The following is a 19,299-nucleotide window of genomic DNA, read 5'->3' on the forward strand; positions in this document are numbered from 1 at the left end:
TTATAGACACCTTCTCAGGATGGGTCGAAGCGTTCCCCACCAAGAAAGAAACAGCTAATGTAGTGGTCAAGAAGATACTTGAAGAAATCCTTCCCCGCTTTGGGATACCTAAGGTAATGGGGTCAGACAACGGACCTGCCTTTGTCTCCCAGGTAAGTCAGGGATTGGCCAGGCAACTGGGGACAAATTGGAAATTACATTGTGCATACAGACCCCAGAGTTCAGGACAGGTAGAGAGGATGAACAGGACGCTAAAGGAGACTCTGACTAAAATAGCCTTAGAATCCGGTGGAAGCGATTGGACAGCCGTTCTCCCTTATGCCTTGTTCAGGGTTCGGAATACACCTGGACCCCTTGGCCTAACTCCATTTGAATTAATGTATGGGGCACCCCCACCCATTTTTATGACTGTAGGGGATAGGAATCACCCGGATGTGTCTTTCTCTCCTTCTTCTAGTCTTTTGGCTCGATTAAAAGCTCTCGAAATAGTAAGAAAAGAGGTCTGGGAACAGCTAAAAGAAACCTATGTTGCTGGTGACACACAGGTGCCGCACCAGTTTGAAGTAGGAGACGCAGTCCTGGTGAGGAGACACCGAGCGGGAAACCTAGAACCCAGGTGGAAGGGACCCTACTTGGTGCTACTGACAACGCCCACCGCGGTCAAAGTGGAAGGAATCCCCACTTGGGTCCACGCATCCCACGTCAAGAGAGCACCCCCTGGAGTCAGCCATGATGAGTGGACTTTGGAGAAGACTACTAACCCTTTTAAGTTGTGCCTGCTTCGTAAGAGCGATCCCAAAGGACTTCAACCCCCACAGTCCTGTTCAACAAACGTGGGAGGTACTCAATGAGGGGGGTAGGGCTGTATGGACAATCGCCGAGGTACACCCTCTGTGGACTTGGTGGCCTGATCTTTTCCCTGACATCTGTAAGTTGGCTATAGGAGCCCCTCCTGGATGGGACTTGGAGGGGTACTCTGACATTCAGAGGGCACCTTTAACACCCCCTCCGTACGTAGAAAAACATTCGAGAGACCCATGGGGTGGTTGCTCTAACCAAAGGGATAGAAGTATGCTTCGAACCCATCCCTTCTATGTCTGTCCCGGGCCCCACCGAAGTCAATCCCTTAATCCAACATGTGGAGGTAAGGCTGACTTCTATTGCAAGAGCTGGGGTTGCGAGACTTCAGGTACAGCCCACTGGAAGCCCTCCTCAAGCTGGGACTATATTAGAGTAACAGCCAACTATTCCCTAGCGTCTTATGTACCTGGAGGATTCGACCTAGACGAGTGTACTGACTGGTGCCATCCGCTCCGTGTCACCTTTACTGAACCAGGGAAAAGAGCTCTGGGATGGACAAAAGGGTATACCTGGGGTCTTAGGATTTACAAGGAAAGATATGATGAGGGATTATTGTTTACCATCAGACTAAAAATAGAGACCCCCTACAATCCTTTAGGGCCCCCAACCAAGTCCACACCCTCACCCATACTATTCCTCAGCCTACTCCGGTGATTGCGGACCCTCTTAGTATGGCTGCTATCACCCAACCTCCCACTCCTCAGGTACCTCTAATTATTACCCCTGAGATTCCTTCAACAAGACAGAGGATGTTTAACCTAGTGAGAGGAGCCTTTTATGCCCTTAATAGAACTGATCCAAGGGCTACTGAGGACTGCTGGCTATGCCTGACCTCGGGTCCGCCTTATTATGAAGGAATTGCTTTCAATGGAGATTTCAACAGAACCAGCAGCCATACTTCCTGCTCTTGGGGAACAGGACAAAAACTGACCCTGACTGAAGTATCTGCGAGGAGTCCAGGTCTCTGTATAGGCACCCCACCTTCCACTCACAAACACCTATGCGGACAAATTCAGTCCGTGTCCAGAACGGAAGCTAATTACTATCTTGTACCTTCCCTGGTTGGATGGTGGGCTTGCAATACAGGACTTACTCCCTGTGTATCAACTAAGGTTTTTAATTCATCTCATGATTTTTGTGTCATGATCCAGCTGTTACCCCGCGTATATTATCACCCTGCATCCAGTTTAGAAGAAAGCTATGCTGGCCGGCGGTCGAAAAGAGAACCAATTACTTTAACCCTGGCTGCATTCTTGGGAATAGGTATGGCAGTAGGAGTGGGGACAGGAGTGTCAGCTTTGATAGAAGGAAGACAGGGAATTCAGTCTTTGAGGGATGCTGTCAATGAAGACCTAGCGGCAATAGAGAAGTCCATTGACGCTTTAGAAAAATCTTTGACCTCCCTGTCTGAGGTAGTTTTGCAGAACAGGAGAGGTCTTGATTTGTTGTTCCTAAAGGAAGGAGGACTGTGTGCTGCCCTTAAAGAAGAGTGCTGCTTCTATGCAGATCATACAGGAATAGTTAGAGACTCTATGCAGAAACTGAGGGAAAGATTAGAGCGAAGGAAACGGGAACGGGATGCTCAACGGGGGTGGTTTGAGTCGTGGTTTGTATCACGACCATCTTGGATAACTTCTTTGATTTCCGCTGTAGCTGGACCAATCCTTATGATATGCTTAGCTTTAGTTTTCGGCCCCTGTATAATAAATAGAGGAATGGCTTTTATCCAGAGTAGAATTGATACAGTAAAACTCATGGTTCTTCAAAGGCAATATCAACCTATAGTTCAGGTAGATGAAGAGTTAGGGGACACCAATCTCTAAAATTCTATGATTAGAATTAGTCTAAACAGAAGAAGAGGGGAATGAAAGGAAATAAAACTTGAGACCTGTGATTCATGTAATGTATGTCAAATAGCCCAAAGAGTTGTTTGTGAGCTTTGAAACCTGGGGCTGAGAACATAGCAGAACAGATCAGGACATGCCCGGGCAGGCCCATCGCTTCCCTATCTCCCACCCCTCTGACCTCAGGCTGCTGATGTTTAAATGGACCAATCATGTAAAACCGCGCCAATTCCTCCCCCAGCTCCACTCCTTTTCTATAAAAACCCCTAGCTTCCAAGCCTCGTGGTCGAATCCACTGTCTCCTGTGTGAGATACGTTTCGACCCGGAGCTCCGCCATTAAAATACCTCGTGTTGTTACATCAAGGTGTTGTGTTCTATTCGTGATTCTTGGGTGCACGCTGAATCGGGAGTTGGGTGGGGGTTTCCCCACTAGGTTCTTTCAGTACCTAAGGCACTGGGCACGTTTGCATGTGCCTGCACTCCCGGCTACGAAAGAGGCTGACACGGAAGGACTACTTCAGCCCAAGAGTGCAAGTCCAGACAGGTCTGCGCCTGCCCGGGCTCCTCCGTGCCAGGCATCTGTCCCAACCCCCACTTTTTGTTCACGGATTCCTGAAGCTGCTTCTGCACCTTTTGGACCCCATGGAGCCTTCATTTATGACCTCACTTTCCACAGGCTCCTCCCACCCTCCCATCACGCTCAGCAAAGCTCCTGGCCTGGCCTGAGGACACCCCTGAGTGGACACCCATCCTCTTTCGATGCAATGTCAGTGTGACCTAGGGGACATACCTCGCAGTGCTGTAGGCTTTATGTATTTGTCTACTTTTAAATGACATCTATTTATTTGTGTGTGTATGTGTGCATGTGTGCATGTATACCTGGGCACAGATGCTAGCGGGCAGCCCAGAGGAGTCAGCTCTTTCTTTACGTGTTGAGTTATCTTGCTGGCCCAAGCAATTTATATTATTAATTTTTAAATTTGTATATTTTATGTGTATGAATAGATCCTCTGAACCTGGATGTACAGGAGGTCGGAACCACCCGACAGGGACCCATGTGTGTGTGGAGGGGCAGAGAACACAGAGAACAGGAAAGGCAGTCGGACCTGGAGCTATGCTTACAGGTGGTTGTAAGAACTAAATTTTGGGTCTTCTGCAAGAGCAACAAAGACTCCCTACCCACTGAGGCACTCCCCAGCCTCCCTGCCCCGACCCTGCAATTTTTTTTTAAACTCCTTCTATTGGTGGGCACAGTGCCCGCGCCTGCAATCCCAGCGGCTTAGGAAGCAAGGCAGGAGAATTTGGAGTTTGAGGCCAGACTGGGTTACATAGTGAGACCCTGTCTCAAAAGCTAAAGGTTGGCAGTGGAGCTAAGCCAGAGAGAGTCCTTACCTAGTGGCATAAGGCCTCACATTCTCCCGTCAACTCCCATGGTCTCTCACTAACCCCTTAAAAAGATATAATAAACAACAACAACAACAACAACTTCTTAGCTTACTCTTAAGTCTTTCTCTTGAGATAGCCTCGTGAATATTGTTCAGTTTGATCTGCAGCTCTGGGCTTCAAGCAGTGTTCCTACCTCAGCCTCCCGAATAGGACACATCACGGGTGCAATTTCAATGTGCCAGGTGACGTCTGTGACCTTGGACAGGAAGCCCCACAGTTCTACAATGTCATTTCTCTCCAGCAGGGCAACTGGCCATCTTTCTGGGTTTTGGAAGCTCTGAGCTGTTTTGGGAAGTGCCTAGCTCCTAAGGACGGGCATAGAGAGAGACTCCCCTCCTCGTGCCCCCACACCTCCATGGGCGGCCTCTTCTGCACTCTACACCTCTTTGCAATGCCCAGCTAAGAAACCCGAGGCTCATTTACAGCAGAGTAGACACTGTCACTGTCCTGCGTGTTCCTCAGCTCCTGCTCCCAGGAACCCCAGAGTCCTAGCAACACAGATGGGGGAACCCTCTGCTCAGCTGTCACATGCGAGATACCCCTGTACCCCTTCCTCACCTCTCAGAGGCTGTGTCCTTCGTGGTCTGTTGGCTGGGGTAGTTCTGGTTGGTTTGTCTGGAACATTCTCAGTGGTCACGGTAAACTCGAGCCTGGGAGGGGGAGGGGAGGGTGTTGATTGGTGGAATGCACACCTGTCCGGGTGCACAGCTGCTGCTCCTGCCGTGAACAAAGAGGCTGTGTTAGAGAAGCACCAGCCAGGCAGGACCTCTACAGCGTGGACCGGGAGGTAAGGAGCTGGGCCAGGCACTGACTTGAACTTGGGTGGGGCCTGCCAGGATCAGGGCAGGCAGGGAGGGTGCGGATAGAAGCAGCTCATCACCCCTCAAGGACCTCTTTCTGGGTCTTGAGGCTTCCTGCTTTCTGTGGAACTGAGCCGAGGAACGCAGGGTACTGAGGGATGGGTATGGGGCATTAGAACTGTCCATGGGGACCAAGAAACAGGGTCATCCCTAAGCAAAATGAGTGCTCCAAGCAGCCTAGAGTCCCAGGAGGGTGCAGCAGGGAGCCCCAGCACGGAAGAACTTCTGAAAGGGATTAAGATCCTACCCTCATCCCACCTGCTTTCATGCGGATGGGATTTAGACGTTCCACTCCACCCATGCAGTGTAACAGGCACCTCCTGGGTATCAGAGCCTTTGTAGAGAGAGCCCACAGTGACTGGTAAACCCTCCAGATAATGCCCTACACGCCAGCAACCCACACCCACCAAACAGCATAAGCTTTTCCCTTCAGTTGGGAAGGCAGAGGATTGGAAGAACCCAGAAGCGGGACACAGTCACAGAGTGGCTGTCACCAAGCAGCTGTCGACCTGTTATCCTAGGACGGATGGAAGAGCTGGTGGGGCTGCGTGAGGGCTCCTCCGGGAAGCCGGTGACCCTGCAAGAGCTATGGGGTCCGTGTCCACGCATCCGCCGAGGCATCAGAGGTGAGAGCTGGGTGCCCTCCCCTCCCCTCCTCCTCCCCCACGAAGTCCCCTTAGGACATCAGTGAGCCTAGACCCAAGACCACTCTGTTCACGTCTGTCTGCCTCCATAGAACCCGACCTCATTGTTGGCAGAGAAAGCAGGGACCCCAGAAAGTGGCAGAGCACAGGCCCAAGTGTTGATGCCTACAGCCAGAGAGGGCCAGCTTCTAGGCTGGGCTGGCAGCCAGTGGCTAAGGGGATAGCTGGGGGCCTGAAGCGCAGATGGCCTGTAGGCCCTGGGGGTGACAGGGTCCTATGCTTCCCTTCCTGGTTGTTAAGCCTCCGACTCTAACGAGATTTCATTAAGTACCAGCCCCCCTCATCCTCCTCCTCTGTCACCTTGACCAACATTCTGTAAGGCTCCAGTGTGACCTGAAGTGGAGGGACACCTACCTGGAACCCACTTCACTTTCTACACATCCCACTCAGCCTCTTCCATGAGCCAGAGTCCCTCCTCATCACCCCAGACTCCAGCTCTAGGCCCCCCTAACTCTCTGTGGCTACCCAGAGCCTGAGCAGATCCCGGGGAAACAGCTGTGACCCCAGTGTCCTGTCCAGGGGGCCTAGAGTGGCTGAAAGAGCGACTGTTCCGTGCGCGTGAGGACTGGTACTTCCTGGTGGCTCTTGGGGTGCTCATGGCTCTGATCAGCTATGCCATGAACTTTGCTATCGGGCGTGTGGTCAGAGGTAAGGCCTCCCCGGCACGCACAAGGCTCAGGGCGATGGGATTCCTGTACACGCTTGGGATATCAGCTGGATCGCTGGGGGCAGTGGGGTGGGCAGGGCTGTGGGGAGCCAAGCCTGGGGTTGGTGATGGCTTCGTATCTCACTAGCTTTGTGACTCTGGCAAAGTTCCTTCTCCTTTCTGGGCCTCAGTCATCCAATCTGCACAATGGGAGAGATCCTGCATGCCTCTGGGAGGCTTTATTTATGACTACTGTCCATGCCTGTCTTTCTCCTCTCCATCCATGCTGCTACTTAGTGAACACTCACTTTCTCTGGACAGCCGGCTGCCTCACTAGGTCTCCCTTTGGGTCTTTCAGGGGCCCAGGGTTGGGGAATTTGGGGAGGTACCATCACTGGCTACTGCACAGATGGGAAACTGAGGCTCAATCAAGTCACTGAGCTAAGTCCCAGAAGTACAAAGCTAGGAACCTGGTCACCGTCCTCTCGGTGGGTGGCCTGGCCCTTTTCTGGTCTATAATTGGGCACCATAGTGTCTGCCCCCTGGGCTGAGGCTCTGGGTGGCTCCTGACTGCTGGTCATCTCCAGCACACAAGTGGCTGTACAGGGAAGTTGGGGACGGCCACCTACTCCGGTACCTCTCCTGGACCGTGTACCCCGTAGCTCTTCTGTCCTTCTCCTCCGGCTTCTCACAGAGCATTACGCCCTTCTCTGGAGGTGAGTCATGGTCACCTGGTCCCTGGTCAACCTGCCTTGTCCTGCACTCCCCATGGGTCCAAATCTTTCCACATCCCATGGGGGCTTCTCACGAGGGTGGCAGGGAAGAGTGACATGAGTAGGGAACCAGGCTTGGAAGAGACAAGCCATGTACCCAAAGTCACACAGGGAGAGGGACAGCAGGGGACTTCCCCAGCCTCCTCTGGGCTAGTAAAAACAATTGGGGGCTGATTACCTGCAGGAGCACAGCTCAAAATGTCAGGCAGGGCTGGGCTGAGGGAAGCAGTGGCTCCCAGGCCCAAGAGTAGCCTTTAGCCTCAGCCCAGGAAGATCTCCCAGGTATCTCAGGTGGTGGCCCGATAACCCCTGGGTTCCCACCCTGCTGCTGCCACCTTTGAGCCCCCCCCCGACCCCCAGACCCCCAGATCTCTCTCCTAACAGCTGAAGTTATGGAATCTTCCTCTCAGGGTGGTGAGGTCAGGGGGTGGTGCCAGAGAGTGCAACGTGCTTTCATCTGTACTGGGCATACTCACTTGGAATTGCAGTTCTTGGGAAGTAGAAGCAGGGGACTGGCTGCCAGTTCCAGTCTGGGCCCGCACAGTGAGGAGAGAGAGAGAGAGAGAGAGAGAGAGAGAGAGAGAGAGAGAGAGAGAGAGAGAGAAAAGAACCATACTGGAGATGTGCCTGACTTTCTCTGATCTTGCTAAGCAGGGTGGAACTGGAGAAGGGGTGCATTGGGGGGAGAATGGGAGAGTGTATACACTGCCTTTCCCTTGCCCCAGGGTCTGGACTCCCAGAGCTGAAGACCATGCTGTCCGGAGTGGTCCTGGAGAACTACCTAGACATCAAGAACTTCGGGGCCAAGGTGGTGGGCCTCTCCTGCACCCTGGCAACAGGCAGCACCATCTTCCTAGGCAAAGTGGTATGAACAAGGCAGGCCCACCGGACTTCCTCCCTGTGTCCGAATGCTTATGGAAGCACAGCTAAGTCGCCAAGTGTGACAAGATGCATCTCAGGAGAGCCCTGGTGTTTGGGGTTGGCCTAAGACAAGGATGTAAATGACATTGACTTTGTTGTCTTTGGGCCAGGCTTGTGGCACTCTTTACCCTGGGCCTTAGGGTGGAAGAGGAGGAGGAGGGAGAGGAGGAAGAGGAGGGAGAGGAGGAAGGAGGGAGGAAGAGGAGGGAGAGGAGAAAGGAGAGAAGGAAGAGGAGGGAGAGAAGGGAGAGGAGGAAGGAGAGAAGGAAGAGGAGGGAGAGAAGGGAGAGGAGGAAGAGGAGGGAGAGAAGGGAGAGGAGGAAGGAGAGAAGGAAGAGGAGGGAGAGAAGGGAGAGGAGGAAGGAGAGAAGGAAGAGGAAGGAGAGAAGGGAGAGGAGGAAGGAGAGAAGGAAGAGGAGGGAGAGAAGGGAGAGGAGGAAGGAGAGAAGGAAGAGGAAGAGGGGGAGGAGGAGGGATGGGGGAAGGACTCATATTCCCCGGTGCACAGACCCTTGGCCTGCATCATGCCTCTCCCCATCAGGGCCCGTTTGTGCACCTGAGTGTGATGATTTCTGCTTATCTGGGCCGCGTGCGCGCCAAGGCCGTCGGGGATACTGAGGTAAGGGGGACAAGAAAGGTCCCCTTTGAGACTAGAAGGGGCAGTGAGCTAGTTCTGAAGCCAGGGTTCTGTTTTCCCCAGAGCAAGGCCAAGGAAGTTGAAATGCTGTCGGCGGCAGCGGCAGTGGGCGTGGCCACAGTCTTCGCCGCTCCCTTCAGCGGTGAGAGCTCTGTCACCTCAGTCGCCTTGTAGCTCCCACGGTCCTGTCCTCCCCAGCTTGATCGGGTCCCCACCCCACTCCACCCCAGCTGCCTCCTGATCCCGGCAGGAGAACCTCCAATCCTTCCAAGCGTACAGCCATTCGGGGGTGGTTGGGGTGGGCTGTCCAATCGCTGTAGACTTTCTTTGAACTCATGTGGGTCTGAGCCTGGTTTCCTGGGCTGGAAAACTGGAAATTCTCACGCTTTGGAAATCCTCATGGTCCCACCCCGTAGGTGGGGATGGGGACAGCTGATCTTGGCTTGAGTCAAGGGCAAGGTTAATAGGTGCCTCCAGCTGTCCAGGCAGCAAGCAGCAGGTGAAGGAGAATGTGACACCCCACACACATCCTACAGCTAAGGAAAAGCCGCGTGTCCCCTAGGTGTCCTGTTCAGCATCGAGGTCATGTCCTCTCACTTCTCCGTCTGGAATTACTGGAGGGGCTTCTTCGCTGCCACCTGCGGGGCCTTCATGTTCCGTCTCCTGGCGGTCTTCAACAGTGAACAGGGTGAGCACCATTTTGGGACATAGTCTCCACCCTCTCTCTTCTGTGACTCCTCCCCCCATTGTCTCCTCCTTCCTTCCCCTCTCCATTCACCTCTCTCTTCCTTCTTTCCTCCCTCCCTTCCTCCCTCCCTTCTTTCCTTCCTTTTTCCTTCCTTCCTTCCTTCCTTCCTTCCTTCCTTCCTTCCTTCCTTCCTTCCTTCCCGCCCTCTTTAACTCCTCCCCCAACTTGGTTTCTGGAGCATCTACACAGAAGGTCCAGCTCTGGGTCTAAGTAAAAGAAAAATCTATACTAAAAGAAAATTCGTGTGTGTGTGTGTGTGTGTGTGTGTGTGTGTGTGTGTGTAGATGTGCACACCCATTTGTGTGTGAATCAGTTGATTTATGGTATTGGGTGACACTGGAGGGATGTTCTCAGCCTGTCTGCATCTTGGTCACCATAGCGTCACGGAGAAGGTTAAACAAAATCCAGAAAACATGTGTTTGAGGACAGGACAGTCCTGTGTCCGGGGTCAGGACTTCCAAGGGCGCACATCTTCCAGCCCAGCATGGAACTTTCCTATAGGAATCTTCATTGCTATCACCCTCACTACAATTCCCCATTCCTTAATCGTGAGGGTCTGGGGGTGCTGAACTATCTCTGAACCAGTGAGTAGACTCCACCAAGATCAGCTAAGCATCCAGGATAAGAGATGAGCCACTGGCCCTGTGCCTGTGAACAGAATACACACAGCAGTCAAGGTTGGAAGACACTGAAAATCTCCTCTGGGTACAAAGCTGTGTAATATGATTGGACACTTCTAGGATTTCCACATGGTCTTTGAGAGGGACACTACAAGTGACTCCTTTTTTTTTTTTTTTGATTTTTGAGACAGGGTTTCTCTGTGTAGCCCTGGAACTCACTCTGCAGACCAGGCTGACCTCGAACTCAGAAATCCACCTGCCTCTGCCTCCCAAGTGCTGGGATTAAAGGTGTGCACCACCACCACCCGGCACAAGTGACTCCTTTGACTTTGACGTCTCTCCTGTCCTGTCCCAGAACTAACTGCTCCTCCCAAGCACAGTGGGTAAATCACGTTAGACCCTGGTCAGTTCTTTTTTTTTTTTTTTTTTTTTTTTTTGAGACAGGGTTTCTCTGTATAGCTCTGGCTGTCCTGGAACTCACTTTGTAGACCAGGCTGGCCTCGAACTCAGAAATCCGCCCTGGTCAGTTCTTGATTGCCAGATTGTTGCCAGAGCAGCATGCAGTCGTAAGGTGTGCTCTGCTTCCAAACGCTCACCCCCTTCAAGAGGAAATAATTTGGTAGATACAGAAATGGAATGACGAATTTACTTATATTTTGGTCAAAACTGGAAGGGCCACAACTTGGGGAGTAGCTGAGACGAGAGGACACACGCAGATATAGAAAATCTGACATGTCAGGGTCCCTGTGGTACCGAAGCTTCCTGTCAGACATGGAGCTTTCTTGGGGGACATCTTAGTTGTTAACACGTTAGCATCTAGTTGCCCTCTCCTTAAGTATCTAGGTAGACAGAAGGGAGCTACCCGTGCTGGGCTGAGAGAAAGGCTCTAAGGGTGGAAAGAGCTACGGCTGGCTGAATGGCAGGCCCAGGTTCAGAGCCAGAGCTATCTGGTCTCAGGGCATGGTGCTACCTCCCTGGTACAGATTATCCGGGAGATGCTTCGGGTGGGTGTGGGGTGACCTCAGACCCCCACTCCCACCCTCCCCCAGAGACCATCACCTCCATCTACAAAACCAGATTCCGAGTGGATGTGCCCTTTGACCTGCCTGAAATCTTCTTCTTTGTGGCTCTGGGGTAAGTGGGGTCTCAGGCCCTGACAGCCCGACCCGGCTCCTTCCAGGTATGAACTGGGGGTGGGGGTTGGAGGGCAGGGAGCAGCTCGGGATTCACCCTCACCGACACCTCCAGGTTCATCTGCGGGATACTCAGTTGTGTTTACCTGTTCTGTCAGCGAAATTTTCTCCGCTTCATCAAGACCAATCGCTACACCTCCAAACTGCTGGCTACAAGGTAGTCAGGAGGGCCCACTCCCAGCCTTTTGTAGCAAGCCCCACCCCCAAGTTAGTATCTTACCCACAGGCCCTTTAGGTACCTTCTATGTAACAATGTAACACCTCACGGGGTACATTTTCTCACTCGTACCCACCCCGGGCCAAGTTCCACAGCACTTGACGCACTTACTGGAAACCAGGTCTGTCATGGAGCCCTTCCCAGCATGCACTGTCTCCTCTCTCTGAGCCCCCTCTCCCCCCGATCTTGGAGGTCCTCTTTCTCCTGGCCTAAGGCCAATCCCCACCCTGGCCAGCTAGCCTGTCCTCACTGTCCCCCTCTGTCCCAAACCCTCGCTCAGCCCTCCCCTTGCCATGCCCCTCCTCCTGGGCTCCCTCAGCTTCCTCTCTGGAGGGAGTCTGTCAGTTTGTCTGCCCTTGCCCACCTCTGTCCATAATTCTTTTCTCACTGTAACCCCCAGGGTTGTGGGCTTGCCTTTGGGAGAGAGCTGTCATGTCTCCCTACACTGTGGGAGAAGGAGATGGGGCAAATGAGAAAGATCTCCCTTTCTCTCACAGCAAGCCGTCCTACGCAGCTCTGGTCGCACTGGTCCTGGCCTCAGTCACCTATCCCCCTGGTGTGGGCCGTTTCATGGCTTCCCGGGTAAGGGGCTCTGAGCTACTGGGATGGGTGGGTGGTGAGCCCCATTTACTGACTCCTCTGTGTAGGTCCCGTCTCATTCATCTCCCCTTCCTGAAACTCTCCAGGGGAGATTCTAGGGGGTCGCTTTTCAGATGATGAGGTTGTATTTCAGCAATGGCAGCGTCACTCTCAGGGTCCTCAGAACCTGAGGATGGAAGAGTTGAGGCTCAGGTGAGCGGGGGACAGTTGGGGACCCGCTGACCTCCTCCACAGCTGTCCATGGCAGAACACTTGCACTCTCTGTTTGACAACAACTCGTGGGCGTTGATGACCCGGAATGCGTCCCCACCCTGGCCTGCTGAGCCCGACCCCCAGAACCTGTGGTTTGAATGGTACCACCCGCAGTTCACCATCTTTGGGACGCTGGCTTTCTTCCTGATCATGAAGGTGGGTCCCTCCTGTTCTCAGATCTGGGGTAGGATAGGGCTGCCTTCAGGAACCAAACTGACACTGGAACATTTCCACTTCCAACCTGAACCTGGCCCACTACGCTCCCAGAGAAGTCACAGTCGCTCCTCTGCCTCAGAGCCCTTTTTTTCTTTTTTACTTTTAATTCAATTTCTTCATCTTTACAACGAAATAGCTCAGCATTCTTAAAGAGGTGGGCATGGTAGCATGCTTGAAAACAAAAAACAAAAACCCGACCCCAGCACCGTAGAGGTGAGAGGTCAGGAGGTTCCCTTAGGACTCACTGATCTGTCTGTCTAACTGAATAGGTAAAGGCCAGGTCAGTAAGAGACTCTGTCTCAAAGGAGGTGGACAACAGTTCTAAGCATAACACCTGAGCTTGTCCTCTGACCTACACACACACACACATGTACAAATTTGCACATGCATTTTTTAAAAATGAAGCAATGGGGGTAGTTACTCTTTCTACCCAAAGAGTCAGTTAAGGGCAAGAAAACAAAATGACCTAACACGTGCCCAGCACATAGTGGGCACTCTGGGTTTGATTTCTTCCTGTTTGATGTCATCTGTGATTCCAGTCAGCATGGTATCCTTTTCTCGGGGAACCCGCCACCTCTGTCCCATCCCCCCTTGCTCACTCCTGCCGCGGTGGCGGTGGTCCTAACCTCTGCCCTCTGGTCCCCTCTCCCGCTCCCGGCACAGTTTTGGATGCTGATTCTGGCCACCACGATCCCCATGCCTGCTGGCTACTTCATGCCTATATTCATCATCGGTGAGTCTGGATCCCAGGAGGTCCAAGGGCACGGGGCAGAACCCTGATTCCCACACACCACCCATCTTTCAGGGGGTACTGGGAACGAAGCAGGGTTCGAGGGTCTTGGGGGTCAGGTCGGCCTGACTGGCCCTTCACTCTGAGTCTATGGCAGGAGCTGCCATCGGGCGCCTCTTGGGAGAGGCCCTGTCTGTCGCCTTCCCAGAGGGCATTGTGGCTGGTGGAGAGGTCTATCCCATCATGCCTGGGGGCTATGCTCTGGCAGGTGAGTGGACCCCGGCCCTTCAGGTGGGAAGACCCCGTGGGCTAGAATATAATTAAAGGGGCCGATGCTTGTGTGGAGTGAACTGTACAGTGTGCCTCCCAACTCCTAAAACCCCGCCCACTCCCAAAGCCCCGTCATCCTCTGAACCTCCAATCTCTCTCTTCCTCCCCCTCCTCCTCTCCCTCCTTCCTCCTCTCTCTCTGGTTTCTCTGTTTAGCCCTAGCTGTTCTGGAAGTCACTCTGTAAACCAGCCTCATTGAACTCAGATATCCACCTGCCTCTGTCTCCTGAGTGCTGGGATTAGAGGCGTGCACCAACCACCTCCGCCCAGCTCCCAGCTCTTTCTTAGCTCTGTCTGTTTCCCATCCCCCACCCCCTCTGTTGTCTCTTTTCTCTTGCCATGCCTGGGCACTTTAGAAATTTCCAGTATGTGCCCTCCGGACATTTCTGACCCTAGCCACTGTTACACCCATGCCCTCTGGATGAGCTTGGCCCTGGCTGGAGTCACCCACGGTGGTTCTGCCCCTGCAGGTGCTGCTGCCTTCTCCGGAGCGGTGACCCACACCATCTCCACAGCGCTGCTGGCCTTTGAGCTGACTGGCCAGATCGTTCACGCACTGCCTGTGCTGATGGCTGTGCTGGCGGCCAATGTCATCTCCCAAAACTTACAGCCCTCTTTCTACGATGGTACCATCATGGCCAAGAAACTGCCGTACCTGCCGTGGATCCGTGGCCGACAGATTGGGTGAGCCCGGGACTGAGGAATGGGATGGCCAGGGTGGTGTGGAAGTTTAGGGACACACACACACACACACACACACCCCAACACCACTGCAATTGCCTTCAGCCCATTAGCTGGCCCTCAACCTCCCCGGAGCTTCAGGGGCTGGGAGAGAAAGCCAGAGCTTGGACAAGTCTTACTTCAGGTCACATGGAGGTTGAACATCCGTTAGGAGGCCTCTCTCCTCTCTCTCTTGCTCTCTGGCCTAACTAGGTGGTCAGGAGCTAGGATGCAGATGTGGTCTGAGATCCTTCCTCAGCCAGAATGCACCCAGCAGTTTCTGTTTCCAGAGCAGCCGTGACTGAGGCCATCTCAACAGCCCCTGATAGTTTAATTTTCAACTTAACAAGATATATAATGATACCTCGGCAAAATAGTTTCCAGGCTGTGTCAGCTGTCCCTAAGTGTGGGCAGTGCCATCCCATGAGCTTTGTCCTGAACTTAATACTAAAGAACAAGCGAGGGCTGGAGAGATGGCTCAGCGGGTAAGAGCACTGACTGCTCTTCCGGAGGTCCTGAGTTCAAATCCCAGCAACCACCTGGTGGCTCACAACCACCTGTAATGAGATCTGACGCCCTCTTCCGGTGTGTCTGAAGACAGCTACAGTGTACTTATGTATAATAATAAATACATCTTTGGGCCGGAGAGAGCAGGGACTGAGGGAGTTGACTGGAGGGGGGGAGCGACTGGAGTGAGCAGGGGCTGACTAGAGTGAGCAGAGGTCCTAAAATTCAATTCCCAACAACCACATGAAGGCTCACAACTATCTGTACAGCCACAGTGTACTCATATACATAAAATACATCTGATGCCCTCTTCTGGTGTGTCTGAAGACAGCTACAGTGTACTCACATATAATAAATAAATAAATAAATAAATAAATCTTTAAAAAAAATTAAACTATCAGCTATCACACGTGGAAGCTCTCCCAGCAAGGTTTCCTGTCTTGTCCTGGGGGGGGGGGCAGCACCCCCCACTGCAGGGCCTGCTACATGTTTTCCTCTGTCCACAGCTCCTACCCTGTCACGGTGGAACATTTCATGAACTCTAACCTCACCACACTGGCCAAGGACATGCCCCTGGAGGAGGTGGTCAAGGTGGTGACCTCCACAGATGTGTCTCAGTATCCCTTGGTGGAGACCAGAGGTACTCGGCTGGGGTGGGGGTGGGGGAGGGGCACTGCGTGGGGATTCCCTCTAAGTGTCAGGGCGGCAAGGGCAGGCAGGGTGTTGGATGTGCCTCTGAGTCCAGACTCTGCTGTGTGACCTGGGGCAAGTCCTTAGCTTCTCTGTGCTGTGGTTTATTGTGAATGAAATGGACATAATAAGCATGCTAACTTCCAGAGGTTTGGAGATGGAAAGTCATTGTAAAGCAGCCTGGGGGTGGCGCTTGGGATGCTAGTCAAGGATGATACGGCCATCCACAGCTGCCAAACATCTGTGTCTAAAACTGAGTTCCAGGAGGCAGGACAGTTACCCACTGTGCCCCTCAGCCTGCGTTCCCTCAGCTGTAAACTGGGTGAAAGGTGTCCTAGGAGACTGAAAATTCTGTGATTTTCTCTGACACTTAAGAACACCCAGCATGAATGAGGCTGGAGAGAGAGCACCCATTGGTTAAGATCAAGGCTGTTCTTATAGGACCTGGCCTTAGTTTCCAGCACTCTCATGGCAGCTTACAACTGTCCTTAACTCTCATTCAGGGGACTCTGGTGCCCTCTTCTGGCCTCTGTGGGCACTGCACATAATATGTGTAGTGCACATATGCAGGCAAAATATTCATACACATAAAATAAAAATAATAATCAAATCTTTAAAAAGAAGCGCCCAGCATGTTCATGGCACATAGTAGGGACTCAGATAATGTGACTTTTATTTTTATAACAAGTCCCTTCCTCTGTACTTCCTAGAGTCTCAGACCCTGGTGGGCATTGTGGAAAGGACCCACTTGGTGCAAGCCCTCCAGACCCAGCCAGCTTCCTGGGCTCCAGGCCAAGAGGTGGGCTCCCCTGCCAGGTGTGGGGACAGAGTGGCGGTGTGATCAGGGCTCTGAAGGGAGAGAGGAGTTCAAGGGTCAGGAGCCTGGGAACTACAGGCTGACTCAGACCCCATTTTCTTTCTCCAATCCCAGCGATTTCTCCAGGACATCTTGGCTGGTGGCTGCCCCACACAGCCAGTGACCCTGCAGCTGTCCCCAGAGACCTCCCTGTATCAGGTAAGGGAGAAAAAGGGTGGAGAGGGAGGAGCTGATCGGGACACTGGCTCCATATCCTCTTTCTGTGGGGTGTTACACACACACACACACCATATATACACACATACCATACACAATATACACACATACAACATATACACACATACACACACACCATATATACATGCACAACACAAACACACAATACATATACACACACATACAACACACACTATATACACACATATACACACATACAACACACACACACACACCATAAATACACACATACCATACACAACACACACAACACATATACGTACACACCACACAATATATACGCACACAACACATATACCTGCATACCACACACAATATACACACATGCATGCACATGCATACACACCTACATGCACAACACATATACACACATACAACACACACAAACATACAATACACATACACACATACAACACACAAACACACAATACATATACACACATACAACACACACTATATACACACAGATATACGCATATACACACACAATACATATACACACATACAACACACACATTCATCTACAGATGTGCCCAGCAGCCGCAGCCTGGGTCATCACCAGGGTTCCTGGGGCGATGCAGAGGATTAGGGACTTGAGAGAGCTTGGGAAACGCGTGCTTTGGGTAGGAACAGGTGCTTGTTAGTTAGAAGCATCCCTGTGGCTGGGCGATGCCTTAGCTTTAGCAACACTGGCTGCTCTTCCAGAGTGTCAGGGTTCGAGTCTCAGCAAGCACATGGCAGCTCCAGCCCTTGAGGATTCAGCACCCTCTGCTGGTCCCTAGAGGTACGTCATACATGCGGCTCACAGTCATGCATGCAGGCAAAACACCCATGCACTTTTAAAAAAAAATCTGGGCAGGGCGGCAAACACGTTTAATCCCAACACATGGGAGGCAGGGCAGGAAAATCTGTGTGAGTCTGAGACCAGCCTGGTCTACATAGTGAGTCCCAGGACAGCCAGGGCTACATAGAGAGGCTCTGTCTAAAAAAACTAAACAAACAAACAAAAAAACTTTTTTTGGGGGGGGTGTGTTGAGACAGGGTTTCTCTGTATAGCCCTGGCAGTCCTGGAACTAACTCTGTAGACCAGACTGGCCTCGAACTCAGAAATCTGCCTCTGCCTCCCAAGTGCTCGGATTAAAAGTGTGTGCCACCACACCCAGCCACAAAAAACTTTCTAAAAAAAAGATGTATTTACTTATTTTATTTATATGAGAACACTGTAATATCTTCAGACCCAGAAAAGAGGGCATCAGATCTCATTACAGATGGTTGTGAGCCACCATGTAGTTGCTGGGATTTGAACTCAGGACCTTCGGAAGAGCAGTCAGTACTCTTAACCACTGAACCATCATCTCTCCAGCCCCACAAAAAAACTTTTAAAGAAGATTTTTAGCATCACACAGGGACCCCAATTGAGCCCCAACTCCCTGACTCCTGTGAGAAAACTGCTAGGTTACCCAGCCTCTCAGAGCAGGCACTTGGGGTAGGGGTGACAGACTCAGTCTAGGAACCTGGCTATGGCCCCAAACTTTCTACCAGGGCCTGATGTCCTTGAGACCCGGGAAACCTGGACCAAAGGATTTCGTCTGCCTGAGACCTTGCTTCTTATGTGGAGTCTGGCTCCCCCTAGTGGTTAGACTAGACACTGACGGCTGGACTCGACTCCACTCACCTGGCCAGAGAAGCGTGTGTGGGCAGAGGGGTGTTCCCTAACCCCATCGGTTCCTGTCAACCCCCCTGCAGGCACACAGGCTCTTTGAACTGCTGACCCTTCAGGCGCTGTTCGTGACGTCACGGGGCAGAGCTGTGGGCTCTGTGTCCTGGGTGGAGGTACTGGGTCTTGAGAGTGGACAAAGCAGGCTGGGCGGGGGTGGGGGAGGCAGGGGTGTGTGTGCCAGCATTCCCCTTTCAAAACTCCACGGAACTCTGATGTACTTTATTCCTTGGACTAAAATGACCACTGAGCCTGGGACATCAAGTTACCAGCCTGCCACCTTCTGGGTTCAGAGTCCCTTATCTAAGCCACGGGATAGACGGCAGCTGTAAATCCACAGACTCGATCCTTCCGTGGGGGTGTGCTCGATAGAGGCCAGAGATGTCTCCATCCCCCCAACCCTCCTTCCCCCTCGATCCTTTTTTCTCTGTTGTAGCTGAAGAAAGCCATTTCCACCTTGATCAACCCACCAGCCCCTAAGTGAGCCCGTGTGGGGGAACAGGAACCCAGCTGAGGGCTCCAGATGCTGCACAGAGCCCTGCCCCTTTTCCCTCCCTCCCTGCACCCCTCCAGCCCAGCCCAGCTACTCAGTGCATCAGCCAGCTCTACCCAGCTGAACAGGGCTCCACATTTATCATGCCCCCCCCCCTCCCCTCAGAGGACAACATCTCTCTGGTCTGAAAGGGACAAATCTCACCCCAGTGGATGGGACGTACCTTCTGGGATTATCTATTCACAACCAGCAGCTCCTGAGAAAATAAAACTAAAGCTGATTCCCAGAGCCACTGTTCACCCATCTTCTCCCTCAGGAGTTCGCAATTGGTCCCTTGGGTTCTAGTGCTGGCCTAGGTTAAGCTCTTGCGGCATCTGGTGCTCACAGATCATCACAAAGCATCGAAGACTGGGCTTGGGGCCCCTCAGCCTCTGCTCTGTAGCGGGGAGATGGAAGGGAGAGAGAGTCCCTACCGGGTCCTCAGATGCTTGGCCTCATGTATCCAAGGACCTTGAATGTG

The 19,299-nt window shown here is 52.5% G+C and overlaps 1 protein-coding gene across 3 annotated transcripts; it reads left to right on the plus strand.

Annotated features, from left to right (window-relative positions):
- The first annotated feature begins 4,867 nt into the window (after positions 1-4,867).
- Positions 4,868-19,060, plus strand: LOC110292770 (chloride channel protein ClC-Ka). Of its 3 annotated transcripts, none has more exons than XM_029475843.1 (20): positions 4,868-4,939; positions 5,446-5,638; positions 6,212-6,364; positions 6,950-7,078; positions 7,861-8,000; positions 8,598-8,675; positions 8,757-8,835; positions 9,256-9,381; positions 11,111-11,195; positions 11,310-11,411; positions 11,969-12,053; positions 12,306-12,479; positions 13,203-13,272; positions 13,427-13,537; positions 14,069-14,282; positions 15,332-15,465; positions 16,226-16,314; positions 16,447-16,530; positions 18,316-18,402; positions 18,723-19,060. In XM_029475843.1, the coding sequence occupies exons 2-20, from the start codon at positions 5,539-5,541 to the stop codon at positions 18,768-18,770; spliced, it is 2,088 nt and encodes a 695-aa protein (XP_029331703.1). In that variant the 5' UTR covers positions 4,868-4,939; positions 5,446-5,538; the 3' UTR covers positions 18,771-19,060. The 3 variants fall into 3 exon arrangements, with proteins under 3 accessions (XP_029331703.1, XP_021015986.1, XP_029331704.1); XM_021160327.3 differs by having other exon boundaries at positions 6,236-6,364; XM_029475844.1 differs by having other exon boundaries at positions 4,870-4,939; positions 5,534-5,638.
- Positions 19,061-19,299: the final 239 nt, after the last annotated feature.

Source organism: Mus caroli, unplaced genomic scaffold (assembly GCF_978045245.1).
Source record: "Mus caroli unplaced genomic scaffold, Mus_caroli_1 scaffold_6, whole genome shotgun sequence".
Classification (NCBI taxonomy): domain Eukaryota; kingdom Metazoa; phylum Chordata; class Mammalia; order Rodentia; family Muridae; genus Mus; species Mus caroli.

What these genes read in the sequence shown, in the direction of transcription:
- LOC110292770 (XM_029475843.1), top strand. Translation starts at nt 5,539, where the DNA reads ATGGAAGAGCTGGTGGGGCTGCGTGAGGGCTCCTCCGGGAAGCCGGTG. An exon ending in GCCGTTTCATGGCTTCCCGG is followed by an intron (nt 12,054 to 12,305) that starts GTAAGGGGCTCT and finishes CCTCCTCCACAG; the next exon opens with CTGTCCATGGCAGAACACTT. An exon ending in CAGAGACCTCCCTGTATCAG is followed by an intron (nt 16,531 to 18,315) that starts GTAAGGGAGAAA and finishes ACCCCCCTGCAG; the next exon opens with GCACACAGGCTCTTTGAACT.